General features: G+C 39.6%; 1 protein-coding gene across 2 annotated transcripts in view; it reads left to right on the top strand.

Moving 5' to 3' along the window:
• The first annotated feature begins 221 nt into the window (after positions 1 to 221).
• The window catches only part of RBM6 (RNA binding motif protein 6), a 64,006-nt gene continuing 42,297 nt past the window's right edge, over positions 222 to 21,930 (top strand). For both annotated transcript variants that reach the window (XM_060765744.2, XM_060765743.2), the window contains exons 1-6: positions 222 to 342; positions 11,274 to 11,369; positions 12,650 to 13,967; positions 14,454 to 14,543; positions 15,227 to 15,296; positions 21,225 to 21,298. In XM_060765744.2, coding sequence (XP_060621727.2) covers positions 11,326 to 11,369; positions 12,650 to 13,967; positions 14,454 to 14,543; positions 15,227 to 15,296; positions 21,225 to 21,298 — 1,596 coding nt within the window. In that variant the 5' untranslated portion in view covers positions 222 to 342; positions 11,274 to 11,325. The remainder of the gene's footprint in view (positions 343 to 11,273; positions 11,370 to 12,649; positions 13,968 to 14,453; positions 14,544 to 15,226; positions 15,297 to 21,224; positions 21,299 to 21,930) is intronic.

Raw genomic sequence — 21,930 nt, 5'->3', positions numbered from 1 at the left:
AGAAACAACAATTCTGTCCTGCGTCAGAATAAGGAGGCCACGAGTATGGTTTTTTTTGACGGCAAGATCCCCATTGTCTGCTTTGGGCAGCTCCCACTTCCGCCTCCGAGGCAGGCGGGAGGGAGGGGGGAAGGAAGGAAGGGGGAAGGAACCCGGATGAGAAGCTTGACCACTATAGTGCCTTTGGGGTGGGGACGCCCTAGCCGTCACGACTCTATGGCCATGCGGGAGGGGCCGGCAGGTCACGTGGTTAAGTTCACCGGAACTTCCGCTGTCTTCTCGGATCGGCGCCGCGGCTTCGCAGGAGGCCTGAGGCGCCCGTTCCCCGCCTGACCGACTCTGGTAGGTGGCTCGTACTGGAGTGAGGATTCGTCTGGTGGGTTTGATGCTCCTCTTTGCGGGCTCGGAGGGGTCTCTCTGTCATGTCGGGCACGCAGGGCCCTCCTTCTCGGTTCCGGCGTGCAGGAAAGGGCTGCTCTGCTCGCCGGAGGGGAGGGGATGCCAGGCGAGGCGGGAAACGCTCGCCCAGCACCTGGGGCCTCCTCGGCTTGTGGCGCCTACGCGCCCCTTCCCTCCTGGGCTGAGACCCTGGGCGGCATCTGTTTTCTTCCCGAGGCGGCGGGTGACGTCGACAAGCTCAACCAGAGGAGGCGGGCGGAGGAAGGAAGAGAGGGAGGGGAGGTAATATGCAGGGCATACAGCTGCTGGAAGAAACATTAACAACCTTAGATATGCAGATGATACCACTTTGATGGCCAAAAGCGAGGAGCAGCTGAGGAGCCTTCTAATCAAGATGAAAGAAGAAATTGCAAAAGCTGGGTTGCAGCTAAACATAAAAAACCCAAAATTATGACAACAAGAATGACTGACAACTGGGAAATAGAGGGAAAAAACGTGGAGGCCGTGACAAACTTAGTATTTCTAGGTGCAAAGATTCCTGCAGCCAGAAAATCAGGAGACGCTTACTTCTTGGGAGGAGAGCAATGACCAATCTCAATAGAATAGTGAAGAGTAGAGACATCACACTGCCAACGAAGATCCGCATAGTAAAAGCAATGGTATTCCCCGTAGTTACCTACAGATGTGAGAGCTGGCCCATAGGGAAGGCTGCATGAAGGAAAATAGCTGCTTTTGAATAGTGGTGTTGGAGGAAAGTTCTGAAAGTGCCTTGGACTTCAGGAAATAAAGCCCAACTGCTCATTGGAGGGAAGGATATTAGAGGCCAAGATGACATATTTTGGCCACATAATGAGAAGACAATGATGCTGGGGAAAATGGAAGGAAAAAGGAAGAGGGGCCGACCAAGGGCAAGATGGATGGATGGTATTCTTGAAGTGACTGGCTTGACCTTGAAGGAGCTGGGGGTGGTGACGGCCGATGGGGAGCTCTGGCGTGGGCTGGTCCATGAGGTCACGAAGAGTCGGAAGCACCTGAACAAGTGAACAACAATAACAGCCCGCCTGGCTTTCCATTGGAGAAAGAGAGGTGTCACTGTAATAATTAGAGCTTGTCCTTCGAAAGTATTACTCTAGCCACTGTCCTTTAGCATGTCTTTGGTCAAAGGTCTCTAATGTCAGTCTCACCATGGAGAACTGCCATTACCTATGCAGCTGAAGGCTACATTTGGCCTGGGCAAGTTTTGGCTCTCTGGATGTTTTGGACTTCAACTCCCACAATTCCTAACAGCCAGCTGTTAGGAGTTGTGGGAGTTGAAGGCCAAAATACCCCGAGGGCCGAAGTTTGCTCAAACCCGTTAACTACATGTAACATGTTGCCGTCGTGAAATGTACTGCTTTGAAATTGGGTCCATCATTTTGAAATGCCCTGTGATGCTTTTTCCATGAATTTCTTTCACATGTTGATTATCCCTTTTCCGGAAGGATTGATACTAGAACTGTTTTAGATTTCGCATTATTATTGTGCCATGGAATTTAAAGTGCACTGCTTTTTAGTGTTGTGACTGCATTGCATTTCAAACAAGACCTACACATGGGATACAAATATTCTTGTTATTACATTCTTGTTATTACAATACATTCTTGTTATTATTCTTTAGGGTGGTACATAATGACATATTTTGGAGATGAGACCCAAGGCACAGCTTGAAATTCATTGGTGTTTCATAGATGGGGAACTGGGCATATTTGGGTTGTAGAAAAAAGGGCTGAGAGGGGACATCCTTGCCATGCTTAAATATTTGAAAGGATGTCATGTTGAGAAAGAGGCAAGCTTGTTTTCTGCTTTTGTGGTGACTAGGACATGAAGCTGTGGATTTAAATTAGACCTAAACATTAGGCAGAACTTCCTGACAGTAAGAACTTTTCGGCAGTGGAATATGCAGATGTCTGGGAACCTGGTGGAATCTCCTTCTCTGGAGGTTTTTAAGCAGAGGGTGGATGGCCATCTGCTGAGGGTGCTTTGATTGTGTGTCCCTGCATGGCAGAATGGGGATGAATAGGCCTTCTGGTCTCTTCCAACTCTATGAAAGTAATTTTCTACAGTGTTTTAATGTTGTGCATGAAATTCTTGTGTACATTGAATCATTAGAAAGCAAAGGTTTGTCACTCTCTTAGCAACCCATATGGAGATTTGGTGGTATTTCTGAATTAAGGAATGCGGAATCTGTATTGTTAAATTTCACCAGAACCACTACTACAGATAAGAATTTGAAACAAAGATACACGCTTCCTAACCCTACCCCAAATAAAAATCGAAATGTCAGGAAAATTGTATTTCAGTCTAAGTAAATGCTGCAAAAGTCAATAAAACCATATGATCTTAATAATTATTTATTTACAGTATTTATATACCGCTTTCTCACCCCTAGGGGGACTCAAAGCGGTGATACTTAGTCCAGAGATGGGGAAAGTGCAACCCTTTAGTCCATTAAAATTGGTCCAGTAAACTGAGGTTTTTATGCTGTAGTTAGAACTTGATAATGTTTATCCTTCAGTTGTCTTATAGAATTGACCAGTAATTCTATCCCCAGGTGTTTTGGTCTATAACTCCCAGAAATCCCAGATAGTTTGCCAGCTGTTAAGATTTCTGGGAGTTGAAGGGCAAAACATCTGGGGACCCACAGGTTGAGAACCGCTGGAATAGACTGTCTTTTCTATTACCCTTCTATGGATATCTGTTAACATAGTGTAAGTTTCCCTTCAACTGCTTTATGTTTTGTATAAATTTTAGCTGTGAGTTTTTAATACCATTTATATTTAACTAGCCATCCCCTTCCACGTGTTGCTGTAGCTCAGTCTGTGTATACATGTTTTCTGTGTGTATATGTGTTTGTATATATTTGTGTATGTGTGCATACATATGTGTGGTTTGCGCATGTAATTTTTGTTTTTTGGCTTTTTGAGTCTCTTTTGTTGTGTTTTTCAGTGTTTTTATGAGTGATGGTCACTCATTGGCCTGATGGGTGTATTCTGTCCAAATTTGGTGTCAATTTGTCCAGTGGTTTTTGAGTTATGTTAATCCCTCAAATGAATATTTCATTTTTATTTATATAGATTCTGTTTGTATATTTTCAGATTTTAAATTGTATTGAAATGCTTTTAATGTAAGCCACCATGAGTTTTTTTGTGGAGAGAAAAAGTGTGGTATACAGTAAATAAACATAATAATAGCAATAATTACTACAATAGCATTATAACCATACAGATTTAGCTTGGTTTTAATATTTTTTGAATTAATTAATTTCATAATTTAATAAATTAATCTATAAGTAATGGATTCTTGATTTCCAACTTGGTAATTTAGCCTTTCTTCAGAAAAAGGCTAAATGCAGTAGGTCCAGTTTCAATTAACAATGGTATATTGGTGCTGCAGTAATACTAGAATTAGTCAGGGCCTGAGTTCTGTCGAAAAATGGGAGGAGAAAGTATTCAGAGAAGAGAGGTGGAAGATAAAAGGAACAAAGTGAAATGTCCATGCACAGTAGACATTTTTAATACATTTAATGCATTTACCTTGTTTTAATTTGTATTGTGTCATACTTGTTATCAACTACTTTTGAGTCTCTGTGTTGGGAAAAAGGTGGGATAAAACTAAATTACTTTCACAGGGGTTAGGAATGCGGGGTCCCAAGAAAATGGGAGAAGGGCAATATTTAAAAAGCTTTTTTTTTTTTTTTAAAAAAAAAAACAAACTTGGCAGAACATCTTTCTAGGAATATCTAAGTGATCCAACATTGACCATAAAATCCTGCTAGAGTACCAGGGACCACTCTCCAACATTAGTACCAAAAGGGTTACAAATCAGCTTTTGGTCAACTTTAGATTTAGTTTGGTTATTTGGGGTGCTGATTCAGAAAAATGCATTGGATAGACTACATCAGCTCATTTCTGATACAGAACATATGCCATCCAGTAGTTTCCATCTGCTTGCCCCCAGAAAACAATATTTAATAAGCCTTGGCACTATACGAGGGTTTTGCAAGACCAATTGCTCTCGTTGCAATGTTGTAGTAACTGTGATGCCGCGGACCATATTTTAGTTCTTGCGGACCACTGGTAGTCCACAGACCATAGATTGGGAACTACTGCCATAGTGTGTAGAGATTTTGAGAGAGAACATAATAAAATCTGTAAATAATCAAATTCTCAAAAGTTTAACCTGCAGATTTGAAGGATTTATTGTACTGATCTTAATTTTACTGGCAAAACCCAGAATGACCTCATATTTCTCCCTCAGTTGTGTAAAGAATGGGTGAACACAAATTTAAATTAAAGTATTGTGGCACTATCCTTTTAAGTTAATGAATGCTTGGAACGCATTCTTGTTGGATCATGTTTGTTTGAGCATACTGAATTAGAAGATTAGCATATTGAACTTAAATTAACAAAAAAGCCGAAAGAATTGTTAGAACAACTACAGCCTTGCTGGTATCCAGCACTGTTGAAGTTAAAATAATATATTTGCATGGAACTGTGCAGCCATACAGCTCCCAAAAAGTGACTTTAATAACAAAATATAACTTTGTAGAAATCAAATAAATAAAATAAATAAAACATTCAGATAAAAATGCACAGGAATCAATTCTGCTTGGTAGGATCAAACTATTCTGTTCTGGGAATGAAAATGTTTAAAATTAATTGAATAATATAATAATGTAATAAAAATAGAGAAGATATCACATTAACAGTCAGAATAAAGCACATGCGAATACAACTATGACTCATTAATTTTATTGTACCTATTTTATACATGAATATAAACCTATTTGTAGATTTATCTATTCAGGACACTGAGTTTCTGTATATTTTTTAATCATAAAATTGCTTATGGTCATTTAAAATAGTTGTTAAATACCCAGAATCAAGTAGTAACTTTCTTTAAGGACAACACTCTATTACACAGGGACCATTGACTGCAGTTTTAGCAAAATGTTTCGGGATTTTGGTCTTGTCAGTTCAAATTGGCTGTCTCTTGCAGTAATGATTGTGTTCAAGGACCAAAGCAGCATTGGTTGAATGTGTTGACAAATGAAATCAAAAAGGGTTTATGTAGGTTTTTTGGGCTATATGGCCATGTTCTAGAAGCATTCTCTCCTGACACTTCGCCTGCATCTATGGCAAGCATCTTCAGACCTTGTGAGGACCCAACAACCTCTGAGGATGCTTGCCATAGATGCAGGTGAAGTGTCAGGAGAGAATTTATTTATTTATTTATTTATTTTGTGCATTTCTACCACACCTGTCTCCCCATAAGGGTACTCAGAATGCTTCTAGAACAGTGGTTCTCAACCTTCCTAATGCCGTGACCCCTTAATGCAGTTCCTCATGTTGTGGTGACCCCCAAACCAAATTTGGCACAATTACCCAATACACCCAAATTTGCATACTGGTGGGGTTGGGGGGGGGGGAGTTGGTTTTGTCATTTGGGAGTTGTAGGTAAAAGATTTCCCCTGACATTATGTCCAGTCATGTCTGACTTAGGTGTGGTGCCCATTTCCATTTCTAAGCCAAAGAGCCAGTGTTGTCCGTAGACACCTCCAAGGTCATGTGGCCAGCATAACTGCAGGGAGCATAGTTACCTTCCCACCAGAGCAGTACCTATTGATCTACTCACATTTGCATGTTTTTGAACTGCTAAGTTGGCAGAAGCTGGGGCTGACAGCGGAAGCTCATGCTGCTTCCTGGAGTAGAGCCTGTGCCCTTTGGGTCAACAAGCTCAGCAACTCAGCGGTATCGTTGTTGGGATTTATTGTTAACCTACAATCAAAGAGCATTCTGAACTCCACCAACAATGTAATTGAAACAAACTTGGCACACAGATATCCCTTGACCAACAGAAAATACTGGAAGGGTTTGGTGGCCACTGACCTTGAGTTTTGGAGCTGTAACTCACATCAGGCGAGCACTGTGGACTCAAACAATGATGGATCTGGACCAAACCTGGCAAGAATACTCAATCTGCCCAAATGTGAACACTGGTAGAGTTTGGGGAAATTAGTCCTTGACACTTGGGAGTTGTAGTTGCTAGGATTTATAGTTCACCTACAATCAAAGAGCATTCTGAACTCCATCAACGATGGAATGAACCAAATGTGGCACACAGAACTCCCATGACCAACAGAAAATATTGGAAAGATTTGGCAGGCATGGACCTTGAGTTTTGGAATTGTAGTTCACCTACCTCCAAAAGCACTGTGGACTCAAACAATGATGGATCCAGACCAAACTTGACACGAATACTCAATACGCCCAAATGTGAACACCGGAGGAGTTTGGGGAGGGGTTTGACTTGACATTTGGGAGTTGCAGCCGAGGCAGCCTTCACACGAGCCCCTCCTGGGCTCCCCCGCGGGCTCGCCAAATGGCGAGGCCGCAAAGGAGCCCCCGGCGGCCTCGCCATTTGGCGAAGCCATGAGGGAGCCGAGGGAGCCTTCGCGCGAGCCCCTCCTGGGCTCCCCCGCAGGCTCGCCAAATGGCGAGGCCGCAAAGGAGCCCAGGGAGGACTTGCGCAAAGGAGCCCCCGACTGTCTCGCGGCCTCGCCATTTGGCAAAGCGGTGAGGGAGCCGAGGCAGCCTTCGCGCGAGCCCCTCCTGGGCTCCCCCGCGGGCTCGCCAAATGGCGAGGCCGCGAAGGCGCCCAGGGAGGGCTCGCAGCCTTGTGGGCGGGGCCTAAGGAGGCGGCCTCGCGACCCCTCCGAAATGGCCAAACGACCCCCTGGGGGGTCGCGACCCCCAGGTTGAGAACCGCTGTTCTAGAACATGGCCATATAACCTGAAAAACCTACAACAACGCAGTGATTCCAGCCACGAAAGCCTTCGACAGTACATTGAAATAAAAACGTTTCATACTTTCTAGAGGAAGATGGAATATAAGTAAAATAAGGATCTAATGGTCTCATTTATTATTTTTGTAGATTAAAAGCAGGGCTCTAAAAGGATGCAGTGGTTTGACATTTTAAGATTCTGCACTAAAGGAAAAATGGCTTTTTAGCCTCACCTGTTGTTTCCTTTAATTTGCTCTCCTTGTGTTTTAATTTTTTTTATATATAAGGTATATTCTGAATTTGTGGTTGTATTTTTTTGGATAATTTTGGTGATGTGTTTCATCATACCAACTGGGCAAGGAACATTTGCACTAGGAGAGTTAAGAGTATATTTTTATAATGCATTAAAATTTATTAGTAAATTCCACTTCACTGGCCTCTTAGTCTTTCTGCCACTGAAATATTTTTGCTTGAGTACTGTGAGCTTAAGGGCAAAATTGGAATGTCCTCAAATTTAAATACCCTTTTATCTATATTAATGTTTCTGTTTTCTGTCTTTTTATTTATATACAAAGATTATCCTGTTTGCATTTTTATGTATCAAAAATGTAACTATTCACAGACTAGAAAGAAGAGGCACAGAATTCATCCTGGAGGAACGCAAAGAGGGGGTTGTATATGTCCTGCACTAGGGACTCTTATTTTGACAGACTGTTGGACTCCTAAGGCCCAACTCTGCTGCTTTACATAGCTGGAAGTTGTGAGCAAAGGTTCCAGGGCTTTTCCCCTCCCGTATCCCTTGATTGGACTTTTCATTTATGAGAACCCCCTTCTCTCATAAATCCACCTATCCCTCCAAGCAAAAAGGTTGTTTTAATTTGTTCGTTTTTGTTCTGAGGTTAGCTAAATAATCAAACAATTTACAATTTATTTCATTTTTTATAATGGCAGCCTAACAAAAACAAATGAAAACAGTATTAAAATAATTTTTAACCACATTAACTTTGAATGAAAGTTCATAACAATTATTCATCTTGATATACCTACAAGTCTTTAAATGTGGCAGTTAATAATTTCAGTGCAATCTTTGAGTTTGTTTCATGGAGCTGAGTTTTTTTTAAATCAGGTTCAAATGAAGAGTCAAGTCCGGTTTTGAAACTCTTTTTATCTAAATTGTTAATGATGGTCTGCACCCTGTTCCAAATATAAATTAACAGGATTGATTAAAAATAAATTATTTTAAAGAAAGTATTGAACAAATGGAAATTTAATTTTTAAAATGTAAACAATTTCAAAATTTCTTTAAAGGGCTAGTAAAAGTGAGTGTAGTTTGAAAATAAATAACTAAACAACTTGTAATGCATGCAGTAATGCATGAAGATGAATGGCAACCTGAATACTTTGATTCTGCAGTTAGTGTACTGTATTTTAAATGTGTGTTCTCTTCTCTTTCTTAAGGTTCTTTCCCTCTCTGACTAGAATTATTATTATCATTATTGTTGTAATTAACTTTATTTATACCCTGCTTTTCTCCCTGTGGGCACTCAAGGTGGCTGACAATCCCACACTAGAGAAGTTTAAAAAGTGCAATACACAAGTTCAAAAAACAATTTAATAGTAACAGTGTGATAAAACAGAATTTAAATACAAGCAATACACCTAAAATGGCCTTTAAAACTCATACCCCACAGTCCCATCCAACATCCCCAAAGCCTGCCCCTTATCCTTTTCCGAATGCCTGTTGGCAGAAAAATGTCTTGACCTGTCTGCAGAAGGCCAGCAGGAACCAGCCATCTTAGTCTCCCTTGGGAGGAAGTTCCACAGTCTAGGAGCAGCCACCAAAAAAGCTCTCTCCTTTGTTCCCGCCAAACACGCTTGAGCGGATGGTAGGACTGAGAGAAGGCCTTCCGCAGTAGATTGTAGACACCTCCCAGGTTCATAGAAAGAGATACAGTCCTTCAGATAACCTGAACCAGAGCCATATAGGGCTTTGTAGGTCAAAACCAGCACTTTGAATTGTGCATGGATGTGTGTTGTCAGCCTGTGGAGCTATTCCGACAGAAGAGTTGTACACTCCCTGAAGTCCCACTTAGCAGTCTGGCTGATGCTCTTTGGAACAATTGAAGTTTCTGAGCACTTTCATGTAGAGTGTATTACAGTAGTCCAAACTGGGATATGACCAAGGTATGGACCACTGTGGCCAGATCTGACTTCTCCAGGAATGGATGCAGTTGGTGCACTGACTTTAACTGTTCAAAAGCACACCTGGTCACTGCTGATACCTGGGCGTCCAGGTTCAGAGCCAAATCCAGGAGTACTCCCAAACTGCGAACCTGCATTTTAAGGGGGTGTATGACCCCTCTAACGCAGGCTGAATCTCTATTCCCAGATCTGACCAGGAGCACTTCTGTCTTGTATGGATTATGTTTAAGAGCAAGTTAATAGACAGAATATTAAGGGCTGGATTAATCATTAAGCAAAATAAGCATGTGCTTATGGCATCAAGGGAAATGGGGCACCACAGAAATTTTCCATTGCTGGATTTACCACAGACCATATGGTGCAAGACTGCAATTGGTGCAGCTGAATCTGGTTCCACAAAAAGGGTGCAGCTGAATGAGGTTCCTACAGTAAAAGACTTTGCAGTTAGAAAAAATAGGGGAGGACTTTTCAAATTAAATAAAGTGGAAGTATATAAAAAGAAACAGTATTTTCCATCTTACTGTAAGTAAAAAATAAAATTTTATTATTGTTGATATTTGAATAATATATATATGTTTTGTTGTTGTTTATTCGTTCAGTCGCTTCTGACTCTTTGTGACCTCATGGACCAGCCCATACCAGAGCTCCCTGTTGGCTGTGGCCACCCCCAGTTCCTTCAAAGTCATGCCAGTCACTTCAAGAATACTATCTTGCCCTTGGTTGGTTTTTCCTTCCATTTTCCTCAGCATCATTGTCTTCTCCAAGCTTTCCAGTCTTATTATGTGGCCAAAGTACTTCATCTTTGCCTGTAATATCCTTCCCTCCAGTGAGCAGTTGTGCTTTATTTCTTGGAGGATGGACTGGTTTGATCTTCTTGCGGTCCAGGGCACTCTCAGAATTTTCCTCTAACACCACAGTTCAAAAGTATCTATCTTCCTTTGCTCAGCCTTCCTTATGGTCCAGTGCTCACATCCATATGTGGGGACACCAAAATCTTTTAATGGCTTAGAGCCTCTAAAAGTCTTAATCCAAGCCTGAGAGCATTTGGGGAGATCTTTTCCCTAAGTTTAATTTTTCAGATATGCATCAAAAACCACACGTAGTGCTTGTTTTTCTTAAATCACAGCATTTGCCTTAGAAACCTTGCCTGATATTTTAAGTTTACCTATTTAGATTTTATAGAAATGGATTAAAATTAATTTTGAAGTGTGCATTTATCTAAAAACTAACATAGTTAACAGTTCAAAAATCCATGCATATGATCAAATTATTGCGTTTTTGAGGTAATGAAAATAACAGTTCAGAAAGATTGCTACCAAGCTTCTAGTAAAACCTACATCTCTGAACATTTTGTAAGGTTATATACTAAATTTTGATTTTAATAGAAGTGTGTTAATCAATTGTTTTAATTGCTGTTTTAATATTTTAATGTACTGCTGATTGTTTTATGATGTTGGCACTGCATTGTGCTTTTGTGAAGCCGCCCTGTGTACCCCCTCGGGCAGAAGAAGGGTGGGGTTTAAATATAGGAAATAAATAAATAATAAATAATATTTTATTCCCTCTGTTGCAGACTAGCCTTTTCCTACACTTTTGAATGTACCTTATGGCAGTGGTTCTCAACCTGTGGGTCCCCAAATGTTGGCCTTCAGTTCCCAGAAATTCTAACACTGGTATACTGGCCAAAACACCTGAGGACCCAAAGGTTGAGAACCATTGCCATATGGGATTCCAACTGGCTAAGATTTTTTAACAGTAGAAATGTGTGGTGCCTGTTGTCTTAAAGGATGATGCCTAATTTTGACTCATGGAGTTAAATAATTAAAATATCTTGTATTTTATCTCATAGATTCTGCAATTAAGCAGTAGAAAGAACAGTGTGGTTGTCAATCACATACAAAATGTGGGGAAATCCTCGACCGGCTAACAGAATTGGTCCTTTTCGGTAAGTAATTTAATGTGAAATCATACTTGTACAACATATACAAGTTGACAAATCTATCATATTTTAATAGCTTTATAAGGGTAACACCAAAGATATTTGGCAATTATAGGTGTGCATTAGTTTGGAGAGTAAAACAGTTGCCTGAACAATACTTTGCTTCAGGGGTGACTTAAGTAGAATGCAGAAGAGGACTCATTAAAAACATTTTTGTTCCATATGTCTTTAAATTACTCACTAGAAGTTATATACCAGTTTATAAACTTAAAAACAACAACCACACAACAACAGAAATTGGTTTTTGGAGGATTGAATTGTACAGAATGTTTATGTGCCAGAAATAAGGGGCTGTGGACACAGTACAGTTTCCAACTCCATGTTTTTGCTAAATACATGGGAAAAATGATCAAATAGTCCTTGTTTTAAGCTCTCTTTTCATATTTGAACATAGATAGTTATTGGTTGAAATATTTTTCAGAATATTGCAGTCTCAGCTTTGTAGAACAATATAAATAAATAGCAATTCTGATTTTTGTGACTGACTTTAAAATAAATATTAAATTTGAACAATCTGTCATTCCCATACCCATGTTCTTCATAATAAATAAGTTTCAGACGAACTGAGAATAAAGAAGGTAATGTGATAATACTTTCTATACCATTATGCATTCCTGGTAGAACATGTAATTACAGTAGAGTATTGTTCAGTGCTGGGCTTTGGTACACAGTATTGAAAAACCAAACAATATAAGTGAAGAGGCTGTGGATAGCATTCCTCCACCTATGACTGGTAATTGTATTTTTGACAAATGATAATATGGTCTAGAAATAGTTGTCATACCTTGGAAGATACATGAAGTAACAGATGAGCAATAACAGGAGAACCAAAGTGAGGACCCTTTTAAGATAGTAGTAGAAGTTGAACTGATGACTATTCCACTGATTCAAGAAGCATGAAAGTCAAATGTAGAGTCGTTTTGGAAACAGCTCTCTAAAGGTTCCAGGTTGCATATACTATGAAACAATATGTATTGTTGCCTTCATTAACACATTGCTATTTCAGGTATTCCATGTTGAGTTCTTCTGGAAATTATGGTGAAATGAGAGTGCACAAGTTTACTTATCACATCTGTCGTACACTACCTGCTCTTATGCTACCAAACACCACTATCTTCTGCGGATCTAACTGTTGAACAGCACTGTAAAAAAATTAGAGAAGACATACTGATGTTTTCTGATTTCAAACTCGGACATTATGAATAACACTGTCTTTATTTCTACAGTGGGAGCCAAGAAGAAAGATTTGCTCCCGGGTGGAACAGGGATTACTCTCCTCCTCCCCTTGATAGTCTTGCTCAAGAAAGACACTCTGGCAACTTCTCTGGCAGAGAATCACTTCCTTTTGATATCCAGGGAGTCCCAGGCATCCTCAATCCTCAGTTTTCCAACAGAGAGGAACCTGCTTTCAGCTTTGGAGGTAGAGATGGACCACGTAGTGACTTCAGAGGTGGGGAGGGCCATTTGCATGATTTTGGAGGCAGAGATTACCCACCTTCTGACTTCCAGAACAGAGATGAGTCACATTTGGACTTCAGAGGCAGGGTGCCACTCCTTCCAGATTTCAGAGGCAGGGAGATGTATCCTGGAGATTTCCAGGATAGGGAAGGGCAGTCAGTGGATTATACTGGAGGAGACATTCCCCCAATGGATTTCAGAAACAGAGAGGCATTCCGTACAAACTACAGAGATAGGGAGGCTCATACTATGAACTACAGGGGCAGAGATGATGCCTCTGCAGAATTTCATGCAAGGGGAACATTTGATTTAGATTTCAGAAATAGAGATGGATCTCATCCACACTTTAGGGTAAGAGATATGGCTGAACAGGAGTATAGGGGTAGAGACCAGCCATATTCAGATTTTAGGAAAAGAGATACTCCTGATGTAGACTTGAGAGGTATGGGTACAGCTGACTTAGACTTCAGAGATAGGGATGTACCACATCCAAACTTCAGAAACAGGCCAAAACCCCAAGCTGATCAGGATTTTAGGAGTAGAGATATCCCACCATCTCTGGAGTTTGTAGACAGGGAAACCCGCTTGGCAGAAGTTAGTATTGTTGACTACCAGCATTGTCAGTCTATAGGTTCTCTGCAAGAAAGAGAATGCAATACAGAGAAGCCTGTTCTTGCTATTAGAGAGAGGTCTTCCATGGGTATGCAGAATGAGGAGTTTCCACAGTCAGAGCCAAGAGCCAGAGAAGAAGAAACTGACGGACACAATCTTGAGAGTGAATCTTCAGCAGAGTTCAAAAATAGCTGCGGTCCTCTTCCTGCTCTTCAGGACCAAGAGAACCCTTCACAGGCCTTTGTTTCCAATCCGGAGCTCTCTTTGGCTGAACAGCTAGTGTCTGAATCATCTGGACTTGGAGTGAAGGAAAAAAGTGAACTGGACTTCCTTGGGAGGCAGGATACAGACTACAGAGGCATTGAGTACAGAGATGTAGATCATCGATTGCCAGGAGGCCAGCTCTTTGACTATGAACATGGCAAGGCTTTTGCAGAAGGAAAATCTTGTAAAGCTTCTCAGCCAGATCTTCAGGTATGTGACTTACTGGAGAAACTGGTTACAGTTCATAGCAGTAAGCATGTTCATGAGTCCCCCGCTGGGGGGAGTAAAGCGGTATACAAGTGAAATAAATAAATAAATAAGCTCTTTCAAGGAAGATGATATTATGTTTTAATAGAAAGCTAGACGTTCCTTCGGCTGTTAACTTTATCTATTCCCCTAGTGTGTTGAGTAGTTTAGATATTTTAGAGTGATATTACATAGAGATCAGTAGCCAAATCAACATTTTCAAATCAACATTCCTGTTTTTATCAACAGTTAATGGTGATTAAGATGTTATACAGTTTATTTCTAAGGATGCTGTCTTTGAGTTTCTTTGAAATAATGATTTAGGAAAGTAATTACTGCTACTGATACTAAATCAAATGTTTTAATTAACTGACATACCTCTGAGCTTTACATCATACCTTTCATCTCTTTCATGACTGTTTTTTAAAGTTCTTCTGATTTTTTTTCAAGGACCAGGATTACAGAACCGGTCTCAAAGATGTAAAGCCAAGCAAGCTGATTCGACTAGAAAGAGTGCCTGAAACAGCCACAAAAGATGATGTAAGTAGTATTTTGTTCTATCCCCTTCCTTATCACATTAGCAAGTAATTAGGATTTGTGGTTTCTACTGCATTATTAAACAGGTTAAGTATTGCTTATCCGGAATTCCAAAGTTGTCCACACTGATGACTAGCATGCTTTTTGATGGTTAAATGTACCCAAACTGTATTTAATTCACAACATTATTTAAAATTTTCAGGCTATGTGTATAAGGTAAATTTGAAACAAATTAACTCCATGTTTGAGTCTTATCTCAAAGACATCTCATTGTGTATAAATACTGTATTTCCTCTCATAATAGTAGCCACCAAATAATAGTCATACCCCCATTTTGGGAGTGGCAGAATTGGTATTTTTGTGGTTGTACCCTTTATTCATTTGCCTGTGCCCTTTCCAGCTATGAGACTTTACTTGGCTGGCACCAAGTGAAGCTCTGCATAATAGTCACCACCATATAATAGTCACACCACAATTTTTTCTTCAAAAAAAAAAGGGGGGGGGAGTGTGATTATTATATGATGAAATCTGGTGTGCAAATGCAGGTATTCCAAAATTATCCCCCCCCCCCCCCCAGCATTTCAGAAAAGGGATACTCAACCTGTAGTTGCATTTGGGCCAGAGAGAATAGTCTTTCTGTGTTGCATTGTCAGTTTATAATGTATGTTTTGGTTTTGCTTCTGTAGATTCTCCATGCTTTCCAAGCAACTGCTGGATTTCCTATGAAGAACTTGAGATTAAAAGATTATACTACAGGTGAGGTTTTCAGTGTATATTTCCATTTTGTGGGTTTACCTTAAAGGCTCTAAAACATAGGTCTCTTTGTCGGCTTTTCTTGCTTACATTCTAATTACTCATTTATATATTTTTGGAGTCACCTAGTTTCCTAGCTCTTCTCTCAGATTTATCAGGCACGGGCTTAACAAATAAACAGTAAATCATCTGTGCCTCTTTTATGCTATTCATGATACACCTATGAAAGATGTAAAACAAAGCTCTTACAGGAAAAAAAAATTAACTGATAGCATTTTTCTCCCTGACAGGCATTCTTTATTATGTTCTTTCATTGAGGCATTTAGCAAGCTTTGCCTAAATAGGTGTTCAGAGTTTCCATTGTATCACTAAAAGATGCATCTCCTTTCAATATCATCAAATCTTGATCGCTCAATTTGGCTGAGTAATAAACTTTATATAAAGGATTTTAGTTGTTATTTCAGAGGATGTTTGTTTACAGCATCTTGGCTTAACTTCACATATTCCTAACTGGCATCCAGATGAATTCTATAACGGAGTAATTAGCAATTTTCTGTGCGGAAATAAACTATGCAAAGCTAGGCAGGTAGAATGGAAAATTCAAAGTGAACTAATGTAGGAGGAACATGGAGAGGTGGTTTGGAAATATATCATTTTCCAGTGACATAAATCTCCATATAGATTTAGAGCCTGAAATATCTAAATATTTTGTTTAGCCTGTTAATGCGTGCCTCATCACTGTTACTCCTTGTTTTCTAGGAAGCTAAGATTCATTGGTGTCCAGTAACTTCCTTACATAGCTACAGTCCGAGTGTGGTCACTGGGCATATTCACACCGTTTTTTTCTTTTCAGAAGCTATCCTCACAGTACTCCTCAACACACAGCTTTCAATATTCCTGTGTTTGGAATCAGTTTGGGGAGTTGGTATAACAGCAATTTAAAAGGGATTTTGAAGTAATTCTCATGTTTTGGGCTGTCCCATTAATGTTATTACTTTTGTCGTAAACAATGGGGCTGTTCAGATGTAACACCAAATTATGGTTTAGAGTTCTCAGCATAAAACCTATGGTCATGAAAAGTCTTTCTCCCTTGCATGTGGAAATCAGAAATATTCAGTTACAATTGATGACAAAGTATAACTTTGTTGTTGAGTTCAAATCCAAAAAAATGCTTTGTGGAAACCATATTTGTCTGGTATCTAACATTGTAAACAATGATCTGCAGTGTTGGGAAATCGCTGGCTGAAAATCATGGTCAGAAGTTTCTAATAGCTGGATCTGTGAGGATAAGAAAAAGTGCAAGCCCAAGGCATGGCATCAAATATTTTCCAGTACTGTCTGAATAGCTTCAGTGTGCATGTTCTGTTGGATAAAAAAAAAACATGTTTATTAGGAAGAGCATACCTTTATTTTACTTCATTTTTGTTTTAAGTTATTCTTCATATGATACCTATATGTCTCAGTGGCCACTAAGTTGTCCTATGTGATATTTTCTAAGTGGGGTGCAAATCTGAAGAAAATTCCGTATGTGTTCCTTGGATTAAACATGATTTTGCTCAAATGTAAGACTTACATGACAGAAACAGCTACACACCTATAGTAATTCATTTAAATATTTAAATTATAATGTTGAGTACATTCCAACCGAAAGAGTGTGTGATTTCACTCTTCCTGCTTTAACTTCACCATGTGTCCCCAAACCTAGCTCTGTAGGGCTTAGAGAATCCTCCAGGGCCAGTAAAATAGCAAGAATAACTAAAGCATTTCAGGTACATTAATTTTCATATTTTTATGATGTCATAGAATGTCTCTTTACAACTAAATGAAATAGAAATAAAATACTGGAAAATGTTGCTTGATGCTTTAGAGAAACATGTTTGGAAGTAAAATTGGAAATGAATAGAAATTTAAACATGAATACAGTTGTCTCTCCGGGATTCAGTAATTTTATCATCTCAGCTAAAGCAAAACACATTTTAGAGGAGTTTTATATACTGTATTTCACTGCATAATAGTCACACTCCCCCCTTTTCTCCCTTCAAAAAAGGGAGGTGTGAGTATTATGCAGTGAAAATTGTGAGGCCTACACTGTGGACCTCTCCCTCTGGTGCATGGGTGAGCTGTCCTGTAGCCTCCCTCAACTGATGAAAGCCAAGGAAAGCCTCCTATCTCACCCTCTCGCACTTTCACCTGTCCGCATGCCTGCTCCTCAGAGGTATTGGGGCTGCTCCAAGGGGTAGACCACAAAGAAGGGTGTCTGAATATTATGCAAGGAATACAAAAAAACCAAAACCGGGATCCCCCCAAAAAAGCTGTGACTATTATGTAATGCAATGAAATATGCGTATATATAAAAAATAGTAGGGAAACAGAGCAGATCTTGAGAGAAAATTCATCCTATTTTTAGCTATCAAGAAGAAAATACCTCTGCAGATCCACTTTATGAACAAACAAGCACATTTATAATTGTCTGTGCATAGAAAAACTGTACCAGTACATATGTGTGTGCTGGTGATTAAACGTGCCAAAATGCCATGAATTTTTCCGTTATTTATATCCCAAGGGTTGAATTTCTTCACTCAGTGAAGCTCTCTCTTGAGCCTGAAATGTGGCACAACCATCCCCACTGGCTCCAGAAAGTGCAGGGGCATTCTTAATAAAACCAACACTTGAAAATATGGGGGGGGGGGTTGTATTGCAGGGTCTTGTGGGCCTCAAATGGCCTTGTGGGCTGCATTTTCCCATCCCCGCTGTACCGTGTTTCAGAAAATGTTAGCTTATGTTGTTATCATGACACCCCTGAATAAAACATCCATTTATTTCTGTTACATGCAATTGGGGGGAAGTTTATATAGTTGGCTGATATTCACCTATTTTGTCCCCACATGCAATTTTCCATACGTTTATTCCTGATGTGGGAGAATTTTTTTTATTTCTGTGTAGTTTTCATTTGAGGTAGAATACATTCTAATTTTTTTTAAAATATATAATTGTGTGCTTAAATATACATGTCTGAAGCTTGCCGCTGCTCTTTGTTGTGATGCATAAACAATGATTTAGCTTGATATCTAAACATGACTCCTCCGTAGAGGAACCTAAGCTGGATAAACTCAGCAAACTATGGTTAATGATGTAGCATTGGATAAACAAATCACCTGGGAGCTAGAACAGAATGCTACAGTAGATCTTCCTTCTTAAAGAGAATTGTATAAATGAAGATCCTGCTCAGATCGTCATGCAAGATATAATGCCAGAATGTGCAAATAGTACTTTCTCTCTGTAAATTGTAATCTATCTATAATTTTGGTAAAATATATTTAATTGCAGAAGAGGCCTGTTGGATTGGGGAAAAAGCCAATTTCTTGTAGGGGCCAACCAGATTATTTTTGTCTTGTATGCACAGAATTGGGATTAGAATCATTCAGGCGTCCAGATATTGCTTGACTGCAACACTCAGTTTCCCTCACAAGTAATCAGGATAACTAGAGCTGCTTGAATATGTGCCTTAACAGCATGAAAAGGGATGCATCGTTCTCACTTCCAGCACAGAGGCATAGTCCACAAGAACTCTTTCAGAAGCCCTATAGCCAGTATGCCCAATGGCCAGGAATTTGGGAGCCGAAGTCCAAAACACCTGGAGGGCCACAAGTGTGACACCACTGTTTTAGATTCTTCAGGGACATACTAAACCCAGATGTTTTACCATTCAGCGGGAGACTTCTCTCATGTCCCCGCATGAGAAGCTGGAGTTGGCAGAAGAGAGCTCACGCTGCTCCCCAGATTCAAACCACCGACCTTTTGGTCAGCAGGCCTGCCGGCACAAGGGTTAACCCATTGTGCCACTGGGGGCACCTGTTTGATAATATATAGTGTATTTCCTTTTTCGCTCCTATGAACGTTCATTTACCTTCATTGAGTAACTGAGCTCAGTCATTGAGTTTAATGGCAAAACATCTTCACATAAGACATCACTCTCTATATTTATATATCAGGCGTGCCTTCTTTTTGATGGCCCGCTGCACCCTAGATGTCTTATGTTTTCTCATCTTTGAGTAGTAAAGATTAATTCACAATGAGTTAGTACATGTGTCTTTCGCAACATTTAGTTTTGCTACTCCGTCTTGTACTAAAAGTGTGGTAAAACATAACACAATACAGCTGCTTCATAGTTTCTTAGGCAAAAGAGCTGCTTCACAAAAACTTGTTTTGTCAGCAGGAGAAAGGGGGCTCACAACAGTTTGATTTGTAGATAGTCACTTTATCTTGTACAAGATATCTTGATGAAATTGATGACAATCATATGTGCAGCTGATTCTCCAGTTCGAAGGTTTCTTGTGGTTTTCGGCTTGGCTATTCCAGTTACTTGGGTGGTGGTGAGGGGTTCTGAGAAAGTGAAAGCTCAAGCAATTTTCACACTATTAATAGAAGATTAGATTGGAAATGTTATAGAATCTTGCAGCTTGGTGCTATTTTGACTGTAAACAAGTAGTTACATCTCATAATAGTTTTGACATTACATTTTGCATTTCCTTCAGTAGCCACTAATCAAAAGTAGGGATGAACACACAAGAATCTGCTATTTGATGATACCCCAGTATGGGCATCTATCTCTACTCGTTATAGAGAGAGAAGGAATTGTTTCCTTTGTGTTCTCTGGACCAATAGATCAGATGTCCAGGCATACTATGCACAGGCATAATTTAAAACAAATTGTTACTGCTGTGTTGATAGTTATCTCTTGTTATAGATAAATGAACAATGAGATATATACTTAGATATCTTTGCTTGTTCATATGTTTTACAAATATGAACATGTATGCTGGATTCATCAGATATAGCACCTATTTTGTTTTGTAGAGTTGTTGTGAAAGGCCATCTGTTGCAATCAGGACAGTTCATAATGCTAATGCATGGGTTTGCTGTGGAAAGATTGGAAGTATCTGAATAAATAAAGCACTCAATACACATGGTTCTTTTCAATTTTGTGATATGTTATAGCAATGCAAACTAATTCTTATAATTTCAGTCACAGAAATTATAGGTGTTCCTCCCTGCTTTAAGTGGCACATCTTGATCTGAGTAAACTTTGTTTTTAATCTAGGCGGTTATGAATCTGTAATAGCTTCAAAGTTGAGGGTTTTTTTATGTGCCCTGCTTAGCTAAATTTCAGGCAGATGGATGCATTCCTTCTTGAAATTCCTTTCATCAGAAACAAATACATTTTTTTCTAAGTGTGGGTAATGAATGATCCTTCTAGGGGGGAAAAAGATGATAAATAACTTCAAGAATGGTTTGGCTCTTTAATCTGGAATGGTTTTAAAGAAAGGATTAATATATTTTTATAATTCTCTATAAATATTTGTGTCTTTGAACTGCACTAACCCTGTTTATTAAAAGGGATAGGGTTGGTTTTTTTTATATTGTACAATATCCTTGAAACGAAATACATTTCCAGAATTTAATGCTGTTCCAACCACTGCTGAAAAGATAATATGAACTAAGAAAGTCCTTCTTTTTCTAAGCGCGCTGTTTTAAAAATATTGTTCTTGGCAGCAGATGCTTATCCATTTTTTAAAAAAACACACCATGCTTTTTAATAGGTTGAACATTGGAATGATTAGTGTTTCCTCGATTCTGTGCAAATACACCCTTCACACTATTGATCTTTTTTTAATGGAAGTCCAAATCACGCAATGTACTGTATAGATCCATAAGAACTAAACAGGATTGTGCGTTTCTTGCCAGGTACCATCAAACCAAAGCTTCATTTGGACCTGAGTTTTAAATATTATCAGCTGCTGCTTTTATCTTGTTTTGTGGGAAGCATGGTGGGGTGGTAGCTGGGTGTATGCTGAGGGGAAATTAGGTACTGAAAATAATGGCTTTCTGGCACTAACGCAAATCCCGTCTGTATTTAAATGCTGTCCCCAGGTTACAACTATGGCTATATCTGCGTGGAGTTTTCCCTCTTGGAGGAGGCCATCGCCTGCATGGAAGCCAACCAGGTTGCTTTACACTTCGGTCGAAAATGCTGCTAGAAGAATATTTTTGTGGGGAGGGGGTACACCTAGCAACGTTTTTGAAATGGAGGCTCACAGGAAGGATTTTTATTTTAAAATGTACAGCATGGAAATTTAATATGCTGATGTTTCCCAGAACTCTGGAGAGGCTTAAGCTTAATATTTCATGGAAAGAGTATATTTTTTGGAAGAATCCGTCCCTCGAGTTGTACACCCTTGCAGGCAGGGCAGCTTCTCAGTGCAGTAGTGAAGAATACCATTTCCAGTTCTGGAGATTGTCCTTGTGTGTTAGGTTGTATCGTGGCTTTCAGGTACAAGGAACTGGTAACCGCAAATGTTTCTCTTTCTTCACTTTGTTCAGTAAACCGAATCTATACTTCTTCTAGGCAAACTGATGATATATTTGAAAACACACATATGCCTCTTATATCTGATTGTTCAGGCTAGACCCTTGGTATGCAGCTCTGAATGAAAGAAACTGTGTATATGCCTCATTTATTCCCGGTGGATATGTACGGGGCTTTGCCTGCTTCCTTTCATATTCATTTTGCACTCCAGGCATGATGGAGCTGCTTAAGAGAGGTCTGGCCAGTTGTTGATGCGCCTGGTTAATTTGA

Source organism: Anolis sagrei, chromosome 2 (genome assembly GCF_037176765.1).
Source record: "Anolis sagrei isolate rAnoSag1 chromosome 2, rAnoSag1.mat, whole genome shotgun sequence".
Taxonomy (NCBI): Eukaryota; Metazoa; Chordata; class Lepidosauria; order Squamata; family Dactyloidae; genus Anolis; species Anolis sagrei.
This window is presented reverse-complemented; position numbering and strand designations above follow the sequence as displayed.